General features: G+C 34.9%; 1 protein-coding gene across 11 annotated transcripts in view; it reads left to right on the top strand.

Moving 5' to 3' along the window:
• Rbp6 (RNA-binding protein 6) overlaps positions 1–21,004 on the top strand; it is a 1,109,038-nt gene that overhangs the window by 458,076 nt on the left and 629,958 nt on the right. For all 11 annotated transcript variants that reach the window (XM_074128249.1, XM_074128251.1, XM_074128246.1 and 8 more), the window contains one exon: positions 1,484–1,565. In XM_074128249.1, coding sequence (XP_073984350.1) covers positions 1,484–1,565 — 82 coding nt within the window. The remainder of the gene's footprint in view (positions 1–1,483; positions 1,566–21,004) is intronic.

Consider the following 21,004-nt stretch of genomic DNA (forward strand, 5'->3'; position numbering starts at 1 on the left):
AAACAAAAACGGTTAGAGAACTTTTCTTTTGTACCTTTTATTTGAAAACTTGATGTGGAAAATTTGTTTTATATGTGTTCCGGGAAAGGGCAAACTGTAGACTTGCTTCTAATGTGCTATTTCTGTGAAATCTATAATTCTATCACTCATCAAATGTGTTATAAAACTGCTAGACCAGAATTCTGAACTTCTAGAATGATTTGTTTCATTTCTATTTAAACTGATTCTACTGATAAGTTATAACAGCGTTTCCCAACCTGTGGTACGCGTGTTGCTGGTTGGTGGTACGCGAAAAATAATTTATAATGGCGGACATTAAAAATTAAAAAAAAAATGAAAGCATAAAATTATCATAGAAACGTTTTCTCCTATAATCCATAAAAATTATTTTAATTAATAATATTATACAGTAAAGTTGTTAACATATACAGTAAATAAGGTTACGATATACGAGAAAATACAATAGCACATTTAACAGGATTAAAATTGTTTTTTATCGAGTACGTATTTTCCTAAACCATGAAAACACAAATGATAATTGAATTTCAAATCTCCTTCTATAAAGAAAATTTAGGAAAAGCTACATCATTATCAATAAAAGATAAAGAAAATTTAATAGAATTATCATGTGACAGAACTTAAATGATAACTACGTAAAAATCTGCTTAAAGAGACTGATTGTGAAGGAGTAAGCTCTATCCAAGCAACATTAAATTTAATTGGTACTTATAGAGGTAGTTGAATGTTTTTAAAATTAATTTAGAAGATTTGGGCACAAATATAATGATCCTAAAGAAGAACTTTGTAAATTAATTAATAATTTTGAAGAAAAAAATATGTGCGCAGTTTTTAATTATTTAAAAAAAGTTTTAAAACTAAGATCTTACACTTTACAAAGTTTATAAAGTGAACATGAACTCCTTTGTGACAGATACATTGTATCTCTATACAAATAAAGATAGTAATAGTAAAATAACACACTCGGAATAACAAATTTCACGAAAGACAATCATTTTTACGAAGTGGTACAATTTAGCATGATGTACTACCAAGTGGTACGCGAGCCAAAAAAGGTTGGGAAACGCTGGAGTTATATGATGAAGCTGGAAAAATCCATAATTACTTGTTGTTCATTCTTTTTGGTGACTGATTTATTGTTTCAATAGGATGAAAAAATAATTGCCATTTCAGTCGAGTAAAATTTATTTACTATTATATAATATCATATTACGAATAGACCGATCACACTCAGTCCATGAACAGACAAGACAGAAGACAAATCAACCCTGAAATGTAATAGTATTACTTTCTAAACTAGCCCTGAAGATGACCTAGTCCCTAGGTCGAAAGCTCGGCAAAATAAATTTTACTCGACTGAAATGGCAATTATTTTTTTCATCCTATCCATAATTACCATTTTCCAACAATTTTTCTTTTAAGTAGCAAACATTTTTTATCTCATTTGTGATGATTTTTGTTGCAGAGTCTTTGAGGGAGTATTTCTGCAAATATGGGGAGATAACGGAAGTGATGGTGATGAAGGATCCGACTACAAGGCGGTCCAGGTATGTCCCCTTAATTTTATTTCGTAGTTTTTTCTTTTTTTGGAAAAATATTTTCCAATTTTTCCTTTTTTATTATAATAAAGGAAAGAACACACCTTCATTTATAATAATTGAATCAATTTTCTTGTTATTGTTGAACTAAATCCCTTAATAAATGCTAAAATTTGGGTATTATTTCCTGTAGCGTAAAATTTTAAAATCATCGTTGAATTTCCTTGAGTAAAATTATTTTACTTCGCCTCCTCTTTCCGGGATGGTAATTAAAATTGAGTTTCTCGTCACAGAACCTTATGTTGCCACCGGGGGGATAAAACAGCTGTTGCGACTTGTGACATCATCCCCGTTTTTTTGTTTAGTTCCTGTTCTTGTTAAAATTACTCCTCTATCGTGCCCCTCATTGCTCCTTGACTATTTTTCTTATTGTCTGCTATGCGGCTCACGAATTTCACTATATTTTATTGAATTTATTTTGCTTCTAGATTTTGATCGTAATTCTCAAATGAATTTGTCAAAACAGTTGAAATCTTTTGATACCTAATTTTGAAGATAGACTTTTAAAAAAAATTAAGGTTTTGATCTAATCCCTGACAATTAGAAGTTCAAATTATTGTGGTAATTTTTCCCAAATATGGTTCTGCAGATTTTTCATTCCATATTCATGCTTACCGCTAGATTGTACTGGTGCCAGATCCAAAATGCTTCTTACATCTCATGACGTTTTCCCTTTTGAGGAGTCCCAGTTTAAGTAATTCAGGCCAGTAGATAGTGCAAAACGTTGGTCAATTTAATTTTTTCGGTTTTTAGGTCAAATTTGTTCGGATCATTGTGCGCATCTTGGGCAGCTTGAGTCTGGGTCTGAAGTTTCGTCTTGGATTTGATCCTTCTCTCTCTCTCTCTCTCTCTCTCAGTCGCAGGTTTATGAGGGTCGCGGTTGACTTTGAGGTTCAAGGTATAAGGGTCAAGCAACTTAAGTCTTCGTTGTAAGTTTTACTTCACAGCACCAGTTCTGCTTAACAAATTCGGCCATTCTACAACCAATTCTTCGCCTAAGAAATTTTACTGTTCATTATTTTTGGTGACTGATTCATAGTTTCAATAGGATGAAAAAATAATTGCTATTTCAGTCGTGATACATTTATTCTGCCGAGCTTTCGACCTAGGGACTAGGTCATCTTCAGGGCTAGTTTACAAAGTACGATAAATGGCAATTATTTTTTCATCCTATTGGAAATTTCATCTATTTGGAGTTTTAGAATAGTTATAGGTCGTTTCGAACCCAATCATTCGCTTTACCTGATGAGACTAGCCTCTACCGCTAGCAAGCTAGTAAAAAAATTGTTAGGGAATCTACAACTGAATGTTTCGATTGTTCTTTGGTCCCTGTACTCAGCTCCGACGATCAATTCGCACGTTAGAATCGCTGTATACCTCCGTCAGGACTTTGTTCTGGCTTAGGTTCACCATCTTTCCCACTAAATTTTATAGGCCTTTTCACAATTTTAATGTCAAAATTATGATTAAGTATAATTTTATTATTTTTTTCCTTTTTTCCCCTTGGCATCAGTTTGCACTATTGGCCAGAACATTGTATTTTTAGTTCTTAATTTATATCTCCTTAACAAAAACTTACAGTTTAAAATGTTAAGTATAAGGGTTGATTAAACGCCAAAAGGTACACAAATCAGCAAGTACCCAACATTTCATTAATACTTCATTAATATTTAAGTAATTTTACTGCATTAAATTTCATTTATTTTTTTGAATTTATTAGAGGTCACAGACCCTTATGCTGGCCATTTTCGTCTACAAAATATTTGTTCAAATAGAACACTATTTCTTAGATTGACTGTAATATCTAATCAACAAACTATTAATCACAGGTTAAAAAAAAAAACTTTATAAAAAAAAAATATGAGGTTAAAAAATTCAAAAACTTTTTTCAAAAATGCTTGCACCAACATTCATCAATGATTTTGTTTATTTTATTTATTTATTTTTATTTTTAAATAAAAATCTTCGGTTTAAGTTCGTAATTCGATTAAAGCAATTGTTACTTTATTTAGTAGTCAAGCGTTTTTAATAATAGGTAATAATTAATCTGGCTTTATCGCAAATAATATAGTTTTCTTCAATTCTCAATCTAGGTATTCTTACCGCAGTGTTATATATTTGGAATATAAGATATGCATATTTTTATGACAGCTAATTATACCAGTATTTTACCTACTATAAGTAAAATTAGAGGGACTACATTAAATTACAATTGAGAAATGAATAATTATTGTTGAATAATTTACTGGATATTACCTATGCGTTATTTGTACTCACAAATACTTCGGTAAGAAGAATTCTAGACTGAAATATTGTTTTAAATCCGTGATTCAAATTTAAACAGTAGCCGACTCTAACTTTGTCTTTTTCTATTTTAACATGCATGTATATGTGACTACTCAGAATAAAGGGCCTAATAAAGATAAATCAGAAGAATAATTTGGAATAAAGCTATAATAAAGTACCTATTTAATTACGAAGATATAATATACATTTTATCATAATTATAACAAAAAATAAAATATTATGAATGAACTAAGGGAAGGGATTAGCTATGCGGTTAGCGTATTGGATTCCCACGTGGAGGTTCCGGGTTCGAATCCAGCTGCTGACCCTTAGATTTTCTCTTCCTAAGAGCTTCTTACAGCTCACTGGCCGGTGATGGACAGTGTTGTCTGTAGCGAGAGAACACTGTCCGGAGGCCGGCAGTGCACTGAAAAAAACTCCGGGCGCCAATAACCTCAGATGTTGACGCGATTTAAATCAATAAAAAAAAAAATTATGAATGAACTGGCCAGCATAAGGGTCTGTGACCTCTAATAAATTCAAAAAAATAAATGAAATTTAATGCAGTAAAATTACTTAAATATTAATGAAGTATTAATGAAATGTTGGGTACTTGCTGATTTGTGTACCTTTTGGCGTTTAATCAACCCTTATACTTAACATTTTAAACTGTAAGTTTTTGTTAAGGAGATTTTTGGACTTTTTGGATAGATTTTCCTTTTTGTCTGTTTTGCAAAGTTACATATCTGCTTTACAGATTTTATTAAAATTTGGAATAATAAATTCTACCATTATAACCTAAAAAGGTGTTAAGTCCGAACCGTAACTACCACTGGAGCGATCTTTTTAAAGAATGATTATAGTTGCGGTCCCCCAAACCATCCTCAATAACAATTTTTTAGAGAAAGCGTTTTGAATAAAATAGGAAGGTATTTGTACGTAAATAGCAAAATTAAAAAGCGATTTCAGTACTTCCTTTTAAGAGGAGTAAGAAAAATAAACTGCGATTACAGTACTTCTCCCTAAAAGGCAAATATTTTGAATCGAATTCATTAATTAGGTAAATTAGGTAAATAGGTTCACTCATTGATAATTTTAACGATTGCAGTACTTCCTCTTAGTAGGTGTAAGAGCATGGTGGCACTTCACAGCCACGTAGAGGAGCTTTAACCACTTCTTCGTGGTAAATTTTATCCAAATCGAACTAAGCGTAATAGAAATATTGGTAATAATAGTATTAGAAAAGGCCTTACTTGGGTGGGGCAAACTCCCCTCCTTATGAGTCATAGCGACGAGACTTTTAAAGTGCAAATCTGTACAAAATTTCGATTCGAATGACACTTCATTCATGAAAATCGGTTCACGTTTCGATAATTTGAAACGATTACCATACTTCCCCCTAATAAGGGTAAGAGCAGAACGTCGTTTAAATGTTACGTAGGAGTGCCCTAAACCTTTCATCCTGCCAAATTTTATTAAAATCGGGTTAACATTTTCAGAGTTATTAGTAATAATAATTTTGAGAAGGGGCCTCACATATATGGGGCTAACTCCTCCCCCATTTGATGTACAGCGTCGAGACCCCCAAAAGGCACATCTACATAAAATTCCGAAACGAATGACACCTCATTCATGAAAATCGGTTCACGCGTTTAGGCGCTACGTTGTTTACAAAAAAGGTAACAACAAGAAGGACAACAACAACAACAAGAACAAGACCAATTTTTGAAAATGCCGTTTTTGCTCATTTTCAGTAACTTTTTTCTCGTAATATATTAAATCTGGGTTTTGACAAAAAAATTACAGTTATAAAGGAGGACTTGCCCTATAATTTAAAGAAAATTTGGGAATTTTATCTTTTATAGAAAAAGAGAAAAAAATTGTCAAAGTTGGGTGTTTTTCAACGTTACACTTTTTCGTGCAGTTTTTGATGATCAACCCTTATACAACTGTCCTACCGGACAGTTTTAATTTAGGGTGTCCTTAAGTATGATTATGTAGTGCACCAGTTCATCATAGGCTTCTCTATTTTTCAGAATCTTGGGGTACGTTATGTCAGCCGGTAATTGATTTTTTAAATTTGGAGCACGTCATAGCAATGTGCTTCATGTCTTCTAGGCTGTCACAGGTTGTGCAAAGACGAAGGGAAGCCTCTTTACCTATTTTATAAAGAATTTTTTTTACATATATGATGGTCACTGCGCAGTCTATTAACGATAGTGACATACTGCATGGAGCATGCATCGGGGAACCAGGGTTTATGACCTACTTTAGGGACTAACGTTTTATAAAATTACCCTTTAGGAGATTCTGTGCCACTGATTAAGTATAAATACGGGCTACACTTAACAAATGCAGTAAAACGGAAGTTTACAAATGGGGCAACTTAAGTGGGCAGCGGCTATCGTTTGCGTCAGAAGCTTTCAAGTTTCAACTGTTCGATTCCGATAAGCTTAAACTGGAATCAGTTCAAAATCAATTTTCCCATAAATCTATAGTTTTCTACACGTGCTAGATTTCCACCGGAAACTGCTGACTCTTTGATTTATATACGTGTGTGTATGTGTTTGAGGATAGTAACTTTTGAAAATTAAGCCCCTTCTAATTAGAGTACAGTTTTGGCGCATGCAGACACCGGCTGAACCCGCTGCACGATTATATTGATTTCAAGAGCTGGAAGAGCGCGCTCTGTGGTGGTTCCCGTTGGAACAGTTTGTATTGTTTAGCGTCGCTCCTAAATATTATTGGCTCTAATGCGACACCACAACTCCCAATTTCTCCTCTCCTCTCCTCCACCGAGGAATACACACACCAATACAATATTACCAACCAGTTTAAACACAATTACCACTTAGTATAATTGCGTTACATAGTACTAATATTAGTCGGCAGCGCAGTAGAGAGAGCCATCCGCTCTTGGGCGATCAGCCGATCAACATGGCTACTATCCCCCCGACTTCCTAGATTACTCTAGGTGTTATAACAATATTACTACAGACATGTTTAAACCTGTATTGCCCAGTTACATTTCAGAGCCTTTATACTACTTATTACATTTTCCTTTATTACATCATAATGGTCTATTCTTGGATAATTTACCGATTGAGTTTATTTACTCGCTGTAATTAATTCCGGCACCGTTGATATTTAAAAGTTAGCTCGAAGGCATTTATTCCGTTAAATTAGAACAAAATGAGAATATTTAGTTTTTTTTTTTTTTTTTACAAAAAAAAGGTTCGAGTGCAGATCTACCATCCAAGAGAGTAGCTTAGTGGTTAGCTAATTCTTATTTCCAACGCGGAGATCCCGAGTTCGAATCCAGCTGCTGGCCCTTAGCTGTTCTCTAAACTAGTAGCTGCTTACAGCTCACTGTCCAGTGATTGACTGCATCGTCTGACGTGTCTTAAAATTTAAACAAAATAGTCAGTGAAAATCTATGTTTTATAGATTTTATAAAGAATAAAACTTAGCAACACGTGGGTTTAGAAATTTGAAGATTCTTCACTTAAAAAAGTCAACACTTGTCTATTCCCCTTATATTTTCTTACTATTGGCTTAGCCTACGAGGGTCGTTTGAAAAGTCCGTGCAAAAATAAAAACTACTTAATTTTTTGGGGTAAACCTTTTTTATTTTTCAACATAGTCTCCTTTTAGGCTTATACACTTCGTCCAACGCTGCTCTAGTTTGTTGATCCCTTCCGAATAATAGGATTTGTCCAAGTCTGAAAAATAGCCATTCGTTTCTGCAATCACCTCCTCGTTTGAATAAAATCTTTTTCCCGCCAGCCATTTCTTCATATTGGGGAACAAATAGTAGTCCGAGGGAGCCAAGTCTGGAGAATAGGGGGGGATGTGAAACGAGTTGGAACCCTATTTCCATTAATTTTGCGACCACAACTGCTGAGGTGTGAGCTGGTGCGTTGTCGTGATGGAAAAGGACTTTTTTGTGGGACAATCGTGGGCGTTTTTCTTGCAGCTCGGTTTTCAAACGGTCCAATAACGATGAATAATATGCACCTGTAATAGTTTTACCCTTTTCCAGATAGTCGATGAGGATTATTCCTTGCGAATCCCAAAAGACAGTCGCCATAATCTTTCCGGCCGAAGGAACGGTCTTGGCCATTTTTGGCGCAGATTCCCCCTTGGTAACCCATTGTTTAGATTGTTCTTTGGTCTCAGGAGTGTAGTGATGTATCCATGTTTCATCCACAGTGACGAAACGACGCTTAAAGTCCGGCGGATGATTCTGGAACAGCTGCAAACCGTCCTTGCGACGCTTCACACGATTTCGTTTTTGGTCAAGCGTGAGCAATCGCGGCACCCATCTTGCGGATAGCTTTGTCATGTCCAAATGTTGATGCAAAATATTATGTACCCGTTCATTCGAGATGCCCACAGCACTAGCAATCTCACGCACCTTCACTCTTCTGTCATCCATCACCATATCATGGATTTTATCAATGATTTCTGGAGTAGGAACCTCAACAGGGCGTCCAGAAAGTTCAGCGTCACTTGTGCCCATATGGCCACTCCGAAAATTTTGAAACCACTTATAAACTGTTCTAATCGAAGGTGCAGAGTCAACATAATGTTTATCAAGCTTCTCTTTAGTCTCCTGAGGCGTTTTGCCTTTCATAAAGTAGTGTTTAATCAACACACGAAATTCTTTTTTGTCCATTTTTTGAAAATCACTCGACTTCCTCGATTCAAACGAATGCCAAACACAAAGAAATAGACCGATCTGGCTAAAACTTGGTGTGTGTTCTTCCAAGAGATGCTACTAACTAAACATAACCTCGATACGCGCCACCAGTAGTGCTATCTCTCTGACTTTGCACGGACTTTTCAAACGACCCTCGTATAGTCCTACAGGATGGTCGCTATTTGACTGTACGGTATTTAGGGAATGCTAAGGCCGTATTTTCACCCTAACCTGATTTTTCGTGTGATTTCTCAAGCTCAACAACCAAAATATATATTAGCCACATAATCATAGGAATGCTACGGTAACAGTCGCCTAGAGATAGTAATCACAGCCGAATATAACCCTTCTTACTTGGTTCAAACTCACGGAGCACAATCTCCTGATCATTCCAGCCACAGATAAAGGCACACATAATACCTATAGCCAACAAGTTTTTTGAAATGAAGGTGTGTTTTTTTTTTTCCTATTTTTATAAAATGCATCATATAATTGTCTATTTATTTTTCATCTATTTGAATCAATAGAAGTAGTAATGGCCTCGATTTTATTTATTTATTTATTTTCCTACGAGAATATATATTTATTTTCTTAAAATTTTTTAAAGAATTGCCTTTACCTCTAAATGTCTTGTATTTAATTCAGGTTATGATTTTTGTTTTTAGGTTGCTTTAAAGAATTTTTAAAGTAAAAAAAAAATTTTTAAATAGAACATCATTTTAAATAGATGATATGATTGATTTTAAAATCCTAGGTGATTGTGCATTTAATTTTTAGTGAGATTGATTGATTGCATGACATGATCTTTTTTTCTATCTTTTAGCAGATTGTTATTTAATCAAATTTGTTGTTATGTTAGTATTACTGCGATTATTATTATACTTATTATTTTAAATTTGAGTTGCATGAACCTTCTTTTATTTTTGAGTATTACGAAAACAATTTGAGTTAAATATTTCTGCCGAATAATGGCTCCCGTTTATAATATTTATTTTCCCTAAATTTAATATTTTTATTGAAAAAAAAAAGGTAACAGAAATAAATGAATATGCAAAATTTTGGAGTCTAAGATGAAACTTCGCCACCAAAATGAAATCAGTATTAAGATTATGTTCTAATTATTATTTTCTTATTTAATTATTATTTACTTTGTACATAATATTTATTTATTTACAGTAAAAGCTCCTTATTCGCGCTTCCTTCATTCGCGTTTTCACTATTCGCGGATTAAAAAAATGCGACCCAATTCCTATATTCGCGGATATTCGCGGAAGTACACTGTGATAAAAGGATTCCAGTATCCAACCCAATATCCTTTGTAAATGCCGTCAAATTTTGGCATAAGCCGCCTTCGCCGCGATCGGTGTTTTTGAGAATGTAAACGCACAGAATGAAAGCAACCTTATTACTCAATGAATAAAGTATATTTTTAAATGTTGCTGTTCCGTTCTATGGTAAAAGCCGCTTTGCGTGTTCTATTGTTTCGTCTTTCACATTCGTTACAAAAATTGTGATCGAGTAACACGTCTCTACCACTTTTTTTCTAATTTATAATGTCAACTAAAAAAAAAAAAAATGAGAAACGAGTTTCGACACGAAAAAAAATCTGTGTTACCGCTTAAAGTGAAAATAGAAATGCTTGATCGTTTACGCCTTGGAGAGTCATTTGCATCCATATCACGCTCATTCAATGTCAACGAAATCAACTGTACGATCGAGAAAAAAAATCCGAAGATAAAATAAGATCGTCTGTAGCTTCAACTTCACTGTCAGCGAAAATTGTTCGCGATCCAGCAATAGAAAAAAAATGGAAGTGGCGTTGTCATTATGGATCGAAGACCACAAACCAAAAAAGGGTGCCCCTGAGTGGTCCAATGGTCCGGGAGAAGGCAAAGTATCTTTACGCTCATTTTAAAGAACCTGATGGTAGTTGTAGTGGCAAGTTCAAACTTTGACTGCAAACAAAAACTTTTAAAAACTGCCAAGCAAGAGAAAATTACAAAATTCTTCAAACCATTGCCTAAGCCTTAAGATAATTAATCAAAATGTTCAAAAACTTCAATTAAATTGATTTTTTTATATATTTGTTTTTTTTTTTATTTTGTCAGCTAGGAACGTATCCCCTATAATCCCATATAAATTACCATTCCGTATTCACGGTTTCTGTATTCGCGGCATATTTATGGAACATATACCCCGCGAATAAAGAGCTTTTACTGTATTATTAATTTAATTTCCTGTCATAATTTAGGATTTATTTTAAAATTTTAAAGAAATAATAACTGATTAATTCAATTTAATGAGATTTTAATATTAACAAGTGTACTTTAAGAAAGAATCATAAGTGGAGTAGAATTCTGTACTCTAAACTGTTTAATATACCTCTGATAATGATTGAAAGTACGAAATAGGTCAGGGATACAAGAGTAAACTTGCGTTCTGTAGCGGATAAAGTTAACATTAATTTTAATATGTTTAAAAACTCAATTGTCATTTGTATATACATTATTATACAGGGTGAACCATTTAAAACGTATCAATCGCTAACAACAAGGAAAGCGGAATTTCGAAAAAACCCACGAAGTAAACTATATGTTTTTTTCGGTCCAGTTTTCAAATTTTCCACCCCCAATGCTGTATCGTTTATTTTTGGCGGAGTTACGGCTAAAAACAGGTTTGGGGTTTCATAAGGACCACTGGTTTTGGCAATGATTATGGAAACTACATAAAAAAACTATGAAAAATGACGTTGAACCCGTGTCGATATCCCTAATATTTGTTGTGATATTCAAGATCAAAGTTACAATTTTTTCTATTCGCTTACGGTTTTCGATATTAATTTTCCACCAGAAATACTCGTTTCGGGAGGTTCTCTGATTGCAAAAAATTTTATTGGTGACGCCAAGTAAAAAAATAATAATAATTGAAGATTTTAAAACATGTACTGTAATGTAATGGTTGTGGGTGAGTCAGAATAAATTTGTTTTATCATCAAATAAAAGCAATCATCACATCATTTTAATGCACCCAGTATGCAAGAGTTCTTGACTTATGATTACGGTAAGAGTGTCTTGCCAGGTATTGGTCTAGTGGTCTTGAGCGTGGCTTTGTACGTGGAAGATCCCCAGTTCGAATCCCGCTATCGTTGTACGTCTGGGTGGGAGGAGATATTTGGATTTTAGGGTTGTAAGGACCTGTACCATGTAGACAAGGCAGGAAGTTAAGATATTGGCGATAGTACCTTAAAGGAAAAGTTTAAAGAAATAATCGTAATAGCGATTTTTCGCGAAAAATTCTTTAGTTTCTTGAAGTGCTATTTCTGGTTTGGTGATTTTTGGCCGCTTACAGTCTATCCACTGTGGACTCTCACCCACCCAAAATGAGGTTTTCGCCATACAGCCCCAGCATCATCGTCTAGGTGCTTATCACTAGGATATCACTCACTCTCCATTCTTACTGATAAATACATTCGCTTCACACATTCATCCCTCTACTATATACAACTATTTACGTACAAACTTACAGCTAATGGATGGATCAGTACTCTACATATTCCTGCCATCCTTATAGCTTAACCGAAATTAAAGTCATGTAATCCTTCTCTAACCATTTTCTTGCATTCATTCTAATTTGGTTATAACTTTTAAATACACTCATATTTCTTTGCTAGCTCTGCTATAGATTTAAGCACATAGATGTCGGTGGAGAATATTATGGATTTCTAAAATAAAATAAAAAGTTATTGCTATTAATCCTAACAATTCAAACAGATATTAATGTTTGCTGTTTTCTTGTTCTTTGTTCTTTTGTCCCGTAGATCTGTAGATATTCCTCCACACTGAACATAATTTTCTTCTCTCTTCAAATCGTCTCTCTGTTTTGTCTTAATCTTGTACATGATTAGACAATAGACAGCTGCTGTTGGCTGCAATAGTCATGGAGCGTGAGAGACCAGTCTTCCTTCTCCTCCGCTCTCTTATCTTTAAACGACTGAAATGTTGACGACTGTAAACTATGATGATAAACTATGATGATGTTTGGGGTTGGTGGTTATGAACTTAGTTTTGTTTGGTTAGTTTTGACAAAACATCGTCTCTGTTGTTGTTGTTGTTGTTGTTGTTGTAGTGGCTCGTAAAAGAGGAGAATTTCGGTGGAAATTAGGGTGTTTCAGTGTGTGTGTGTGTGTGTGTGTGTGTGTGTGTGTGTGTGTTTTTTTTTTTTTTTTTAGAAAATTCCTTTATTTCCATCATGCTCCGCTCATTTGAGCACTACATGAAATTAACAAATAACAGTACAAATTCAAATATGACAACTAACGTTTATATAAACACAAAACCACGGGCATAACATAATATAATTAAAACATGGCTATTGTAGAAAATTAAATTATATGTAAGATTCGATAAATTAAGCAAACAAAATCATGGCGGACATTCAATACAGTGACGAAGATAGCTTACTATCTGATTGGCAAATACAATAGGAAATTGTTTTCAATAGTAATTATTATTATTTTTTTTTTTTTTTTATTTATTTATTTATTTTTTTTTTTTTTTTTTTTTTTTTTTTTTTTTTTTTTTTTATATATATATTTATTTATTTTTTATTTTTTTATTTTTTTTATTTTATTTATTTATTTTTTTTTTTATTATTTTTTTTTTTTGTACCATTATCTACACACTATTGACCCCTATACAAAAACTCGAGCACACTCCTGACATAAAAGTTGAAATGCCGGAAGAATTGCGGCTGAAGCAAAACAGCCTTGTTGGGTGGCCAATTCTCGCCCTGCGTTAAGACATTCTGCATGAGCAGCCGTCTCGCTGACAGGAGGCATTCGCAATCCCATAGCAGGTGAAGATAAGGTTTTTTTTTTTGGTGTGTGTGTGTGTGTGTGTGTGTGTGTGTGTGTGTGTGTGTGTGTGTGTGTGATTTTTGTGTAAGTATTGTTGTTGTTGTTAACAACAGTGAAATGGCAGTGCTAGGTTGCGAAGATGGAGTAAACATTGAGGAGTGTTGGTGAGAAGTTGTCTGGCGACAGATTACGTGAACTGGATTGGAATTGATGATGATAACGTGAACGCGCGTATGTGTTGCGGCATGTGAACTGAAGCGGTTTACTGATTAAGACAACGCTCACCTCCCACTGCTCCCAAAAAGCGCACGCAGACACAACAGTTTCTCCCTGGAGGAGAAATGCCCTCTTCATCCAATACAGATGGGATGGAAGGTCCGTCTCCAGCCTGGAACTCTGCACTCCTCCTTCTTCTAGCTCTGTATTTTGGCACATCCTTTCCCTATTGCTCTGCCCCCCCTCTTTATCACCAACTTCCCATTTCACTCCTTCCATTGTTCATCTCAAACACACACACAGACACTCGCACGATCATTCTTACTCCTACAACAACCATGCATATATTTCATCTCTTCCGTACTGAAGTTTATCGCTTCGTAGAATGTAGGAACGAGTGAGCTATGGGCTACGAACAGCGCGCTCAGTTCCTGTCTGCATCATCCAGCCGATTTACTAAGATCACTTTGCTGGAACTAAATTTTGATTAATCATCTTCTGTGCCTCGTTTTTTAAGCAACGCACCTCGCAGATAACTGGTTTTTAGAAGAAAACAAGAAGTCGCTTGCCCTGTGCGAGCTCCGCCACAAAGATCTTTTTCTTTGACATAACTTCATTCATTGATGATTTCTCTTTCATCAGCGGAAATAAATTGCAGTAATCGCTCGACTTATAAAGTTATTTTTTTCCCCTTACTTCCGGGAAGAAAAGTATTTATTTTTTAGCTCAATTGAGTTCACAAAAGTGTTTTTCTTTATAAAATAGTTCTTACGCATGTTTTTATGCCCATTTTTTGTGAATTTTTTATGAAAAACACACGAAAAAGATTGAGTTTGAGTAACTCCATAGGACCTTCCAATAAATAAGCGAAAAAAATTGAGTTTGAGTAACTCCATAGGACCTTCCAATAAATAAGCGAAAAAGATTGAGTTTGAGTAACTCCATAGGACCTTCCAATAAATAAGCGAAAAAGATTGAGTTTGAGTAACTCCATAGGACCTTCCAATAAATAAGCGAAAAAGATTGAGTTTGAGTAACTCCATAGGACCTTCCAATAAATAAGCGAAAAAGATTGAGTTTGAGTAACTCCATAGGACCTTCCAATAAATAAGCGAAAAAGATTGAGTTTGAGTAACTCCATAGGACCTTCCAATAAATAAGCGAAAAAGATTGAGTTTGAGTAACTCCATAGGACCTTCCAATAAATAAGCGAAAAAGATTGAGTTTGAGTAACTCCATAGGACCTTCCAATAAATAAGCGAAAAAGATTGAGTTTGAGTAACTCCATAGGACCTTCCAATAAATAAGCGAAAAAAATTGAGTTTGAGTAACTCCATAGGACCTTCCAATAAATAAGCGAAAAAGATTGAGTTTGAGTAACTCCATAGGACCTTCCAATAAATAAGCGAAAAAAATTCTTATTACCAGAAATCCCACTTCGATTCCTATTTATCTGTTTTTTCTTAAGGTTTGCTTGAAAAAATAGCTCTCATTTTCTTGAATTTCCTGTTTAGATATTGCGTACATATAGTACTATAGCTTTAACTGCCATAATTTGTGCAGTAAGATTATTTTTAGAGCTATCTTGTGAAAGAGGTCGGGATTGTTTTTTGCCTTTTTTTATGGCATTGGCTTTCGCCATACAGCCAGCATCGTCTAGGTGCTTATCACTAGAATATCACTCACTCACCATTCTTACTTATAAATACATACGCTTCACACATTCATCACTCTACTATATACAACTATTTACATAAACTACAGCTAATGGACGGATCAGTACTCTAAATTCCTGCCATCCTTATAGCTTAACCGTAATTAAAATCACCGTAATCCTTCTCTAATCATTTTCTTCCATTCATTCTAATTCGGCTATAACTTTTAAATACATTCATATTTCATTGCTAGCTCTGCTATAGACTTAAGCACATAGATGTTGGTGGAGAATATTATGTCTTCGTAGCGAAATGGTGCATCTAAATACCTGTATATGTCGCCAAACATTCGTTTCCTTTCTACACACATAACGTTGACATATCATTATTATATTGTCCTGAAATCCTCCTCCTCATTGCTAACTACGCAAAGAGGAGAGAGGACCTTTTGTTGATCCTGTGTAGATACGATCCGCACACCGCGTGGTACAGCTCTCAGCCTGCTTATTGTCGTAACAACCCATTTATCTGGTCGGGATACGCATACCAAAAAAACTGGAACAATGTTAGACAGAAGTGTATTTCCAAAATTTGGAGTTTAATTCTTTGAACCTTGAAATTTATACTTCCAATATATCCCAGAACGTCCAAAGTTGATAATAAGTAATAAGTGATATTGATAAGTTGATAAGTGTCATAATATCGATTGAAGAACCTAATTTTTTTGAAGTGATTTGATGAATCGATTTGTTTCTTATTGTCGAAAGATTTGCCGATGCTAATGGTGCTTATTTCGCTTAAATTGTAGGAGTATTTATTGAGTATCCCATTTTTTTTTGTAAATATTCCCTCTGGATCTTGCTAAACTTTCGTTCTAATTGAATATATCATTGATTAAACAAGTCACGTAATTAACTTTGATAATTTAAATTAAATGAAACAAGCAGTATACATACAGTAGATTCGTACATTTACGCCACTAAAAGGGAAGGCGTTATCAAATTAATATTTATTTATGAATATGATAAGATTAGGGATATATCCCTGAGACCCATCTTGGAATATAGTTATCATCTAATGGGATATTCAGCGAGCATACCGTCTCAAATTGCCACATCCCGTTCTATATACAGTCGTTATGTATATATACATATTATATGTAGAGACTTCCGCTTTGGCTCTCCTTATATAACAGCGTAACGTAATCGATATTCCAATACAAGAATATTATGTTATTAGATCTATTAAATTAAGACTAGCAATAATATTTAATGGTTCTTACAAATTTCCGAAATTTAAAGTTCCACCGGAAATGTTCAAATTACTTTCTAAACTAACCGACTTCCGGTAGAAATGCTTAAAATAGTTTTTCTTTTTTTCTAGAAAATAGATTTTTGTAAAATACTCGTGGAAAAACTAAGTTTTTCTTTCCAAATTTTCTTTCAGTTCAATGTAGATTGCTCTATTTCCGTAGCATTACAATTGCATTAAAAGCGTTTCTAGAATTTCCGAGGTTGTGCATATTGATAATGAGTGATAAGTGATGTTGATAAGATGGATAAGTGTGATAATATCGATTGAAAAACCCATTTAATTTGAAGTGATTAGATGAATCGACTTGTTTCTTATTGTCGGAAAGATTTGCTGATGCTGCGAGTGATTCCAATAGTCTGCTTGAAGCTAAGTTCTTGTTAGATCTTCAGATACCACAATTAATCACTAGCGCTTTCTTCGCGCTCGTAGTACGCAGTTTGTTGTTCCAGCATTAATCTCCTTATTCTTAACTACAAACTGACCTTAGCTTAACTATAATTGACCACAATATTCACACTTAGCGTCCCTGGATGTCACATTCCAAATCAGTTCTAAATCTTGAATGAGTGTTCATTCTTTTGTTAAGTATAAAAATTCCTGTATCTCTTTTGCTCAATATACGAGTATTATCGTTACAATTTTCGCTAAGAATTATCCTTAAAGTTCTCAGCGAACGGAAGTGCCAGATAATCCTTAGAGACTGTTCAGATTTCGGAGCTTCTAATAACTGACCGAATGGATTTTTTTCCCCCCTGAATCGGCTGACGCAGTCTAAAATCCTGGAAACTAGTCCTTTTCAAGTATTACCAAACAGTTTAATCAACCCCTCAAGATGGTTGAAAGTTCGAAACTAGTAAGGGTTACGACGAATCAAATCAACGATGTTTCAGCCAACTTACAAATGCTGCCTTAATATTTTTTTCTTACAATTAGAAAATTACACTTTTAAATAATAACAATCGTGTAACAAATTGTTGGTTCACATCCTTCATCTTCAAGACAGCTGGCTGTAATTAATGTGGTCCTCACCCTGTCATTTACATTCTCAGATTTAATTAATTTGGTTTTATAGATTACTAATAATGGATCCTCATTCATTTTTTTTATTGGTTTTGCCTAAGCTGGAGCATTTCACTTGCTACGAAGCCTCGATTTCATTTTTCTTCACTTTTAGAATCAGAAAAGTGCTCTGGTCATTTTTTTTCTCAGTAAAATTATACTTGAAAAATCTTTTAAATTGGGTTGATATTCTTTATTAATCGAGTCCATTTCTTTTTCATTTTCCGCAGTTCTTTTTCTTAATCCTTCTCTTTCTAGTCTCGCTGTTCACGTTTGTTGTTTCTCATTTTTGCCTCTTGAGGTTACTTATTTCAGTTTATTAATTGAAATCCCAAAAAGTGGGAGTTGTCGAGTGACAAACGGATGAGAAACCAAGTGGAGGACAAAGTTAGGTTGATAGCCCTGTCTTTGCTTCTTGCGGACTTTCACTATCCATTTCCAACGCCGCAGCAGACATGTCCAATTTCATTGGCGTTTTCCTCAGTTTGTATTTCTATCAGTGCAGCCAACCTCTGCTTCGTAAGGGCTTAAGCACTTCGATGCGGCTTAAGAATGTTCGGGGGGGACAGAAATGCTCATCTTTTTGAAACCTTTCTGGAACAGTTGTAGGCATTCTTGTAGTCTTAAAGAGGTCCTCTCATCACTAGAATATAAAGCAAGTCTATTGAGCGGAAAATGAATTTGTTGTTGTTTTCCATTATTTCATTCAAATGAGTAACAAAATTCAAAGAGAAAACTATATTCTGTCGCACATTCTGTCTGTATACAGAGTAGATACGCAATTCTAGATGACTAGTTATAATTTTAATAACACAATAAAAACGCTGAACTTTTCCCCCATGATCGTTTGCGATGATTCTGTATAGAGAATAGGTTTTCAGCTTTGGGGAGACAAGGTGGGGGATGAAGTGCTTGGTTTGATACATAACTCTGTAATGAAAATCCGCCCTCGGTGGTGTTCGCCACGGAGGCAATTCCTCTGGGACAGGAAAACCCAGCAGAGTGGCGCCTGACATAGTTTGAAAGGAAAAGTTTTTTTTTGGGGTGTGTGTGTGTCGCTTGGAGGAGGGTGAGTTTGGTACTGGGTGACGCCAGTAGCTAGTATTACTAGGCCTCCACAGCAGAAAGTTATGTTTTAGGGGAGGCGCTGTGTGCCAGGCAGTTTATTAATTGAAATCCCATAACTGGGAGTTGTCGAGTGGCAAACGGATGAGAAACCCTTGTGGAGGACAAAGTTGTACCATGTTGGTGAGTTAGGTTGATAGGCCCTGCCTTTTGCTTCCTGCGCACATTTACTATCCATTTCCAACGCAGCAGCAGACATGTCCAATTTCATGCTGAAGAGCAAAAATTTCTTGTCGTCCCCTCTTCTTCACTTAAACTACCTTTCCCCCACTCTTTCCTCCCATAAAACGGAAGCGCTTGCTTGTCCTAGTCTGGTAACCCACACCAAATTTACTGTCACGTCTTTTTTTTTTTTTGATCAGTCATAAGCCAAGAAGAAATAATTAATCAGTTAATGATGAAATTAATCATTTTTTACTTTCGGCTACTCCTCTTAAGAGATCGCGGAGCTGATTTGTTTCTCATGAGGAACTGAGATGTTCTGAATACAAAAAAAAGGCAGAAGAACTAGCTACTCAGTCTTCAGATTGGGTGATATACCAGCCAATTCGCCTGAAATTTCACATTCGATTGTAGCTCTTCACCATTTAAAATTCATATCGTGCCCCAGATAGGCACGGACCACATTGGCACGGAATGCCCAATTATCGACCAAAGAAATAAAGGGTTCCCCAAACTTTGGCAACCTGGTACTGTCAGGGGTTATAGCAGTCTCATCGAACGATTCTCAATGCTAACCATCTTTAAAATAAATAGTACACATAGAGCCTGCAGAGGTGGTTGCTATGAGCTCCTAGCATGCTCTAACTCAGCGTTTCCCAACCTTTTCTTTAGCTCACCGTACCACTTGGTAGTACATCAAGCTAAATTGTACCACTTCATTAAAATGATTGTATTTCGTGAAATTTCCGATTGTGCTATCTTATTATCAACTTTGTAAAGTGTAAGATCTTAGTTTTAAACCTTTTTTTAAATAATTAAAAAGTGCGTACATATTTTTCTCTTCAATATTATTATTTAATTTACAAAGTTCTTCTTTAGGATTATTATATTTGTGCCCAAATCTTCTAAATTAATTTCTTTTAAGCATTCAACTACCTGTTAAGTACCAATTAAATTTAATGTTGCTTGGATAGGAGCTTACTCATTACAACCCAGTCTCTTTAAGCACATTTTTACATAGTTATCATTTAATTTCTGTCACATGATAATTCTATTAAATTTTCTTTATCTTTTATTGATAATGATGTAGCTTTTCCTAATTTTTCTTTATAGAAGGTGTTTGAATTCCAATTATCTTTTGTGTTTTCATGGTTTAGGAAAATACGTACTCCATGAAAGACAATTTTAATCCTGTTAAATGTGCTATTATATTTTCTCGTATATCTTAAGACAGACTAACTTTATTACTGTACATATTAAGTTCTTTACTGTACATTATTATTAATTAAAATAATTTTTGTTAATTTTTCATGTCCGCCATTACTGATTATTTTTCGCGTACCACCAACCAGCAACTCGCGTACCACAGGTTGTGGGAAACGCTGCTCTAACTCATCACTAACGAAACTGGCATCTAGGCAGCTAAATACACGGCTAAATTATCTCAGCAGGCTCTGAGTTATTAGTCAAGTTTTTGGTTAGTTGAGATCTTACATTCTTTTTGCTAACTTAGTTTTCCCCCCTAAAATCCACCATTTTCTGGTATTTCTGCTCCTTAAAACTTTGTATATATATGTTTCAGAGAAGATGAAGTAACTTCTTCTTTGTAGTTTAAGCAATCCATATTTCCAAGATGCCTAAAATGATTATAATAGTATTATGTTATAATGCATGCCACAAGTTAGTTAGCCTCTAAAAAAAAAAATGGTATAACAGCAATCTTAATGAAGAAGCTGGTTCATCCAAACCCAGGGAGCAGCATATTTACTGTTCCGATATGAGTTTCAGTCCAGATGGTGGCTGAGAGTGAAATCTTCCCGGCTTCTACCTTCCGCGCAATCCACCAAACTCCAGCTAGCACAATTTAGTCCCTTTACACACTAGAGATACGAGAGAGAGAGAGATACGTTGCGGGTAATATTAATATGTGATCTTATGTTGGCTGTGGCAGGCGGTGGGCAAGGTTATACTAGGCCAGGAGGTTATACTAGGCTAGGAGGTTATACTTGGTTCG

This window comes from Rhodnius prolixus, unplaced genomic scaffold (assembly GCF_049639745.1).
Source record: "Rhodnius prolixus isolate KJV_2025 unplaced genomic scaffold, Rpr scaffold_9, whole genome shotgun sequence".
In the NCBI taxonomy this organism is placed as follows: domain Eukaryota; kingdom Metazoa; phylum Arthropoda; class Insecta; order Hemiptera; family Reduviidae; genus Rhodnius; species Rhodnius prolixus.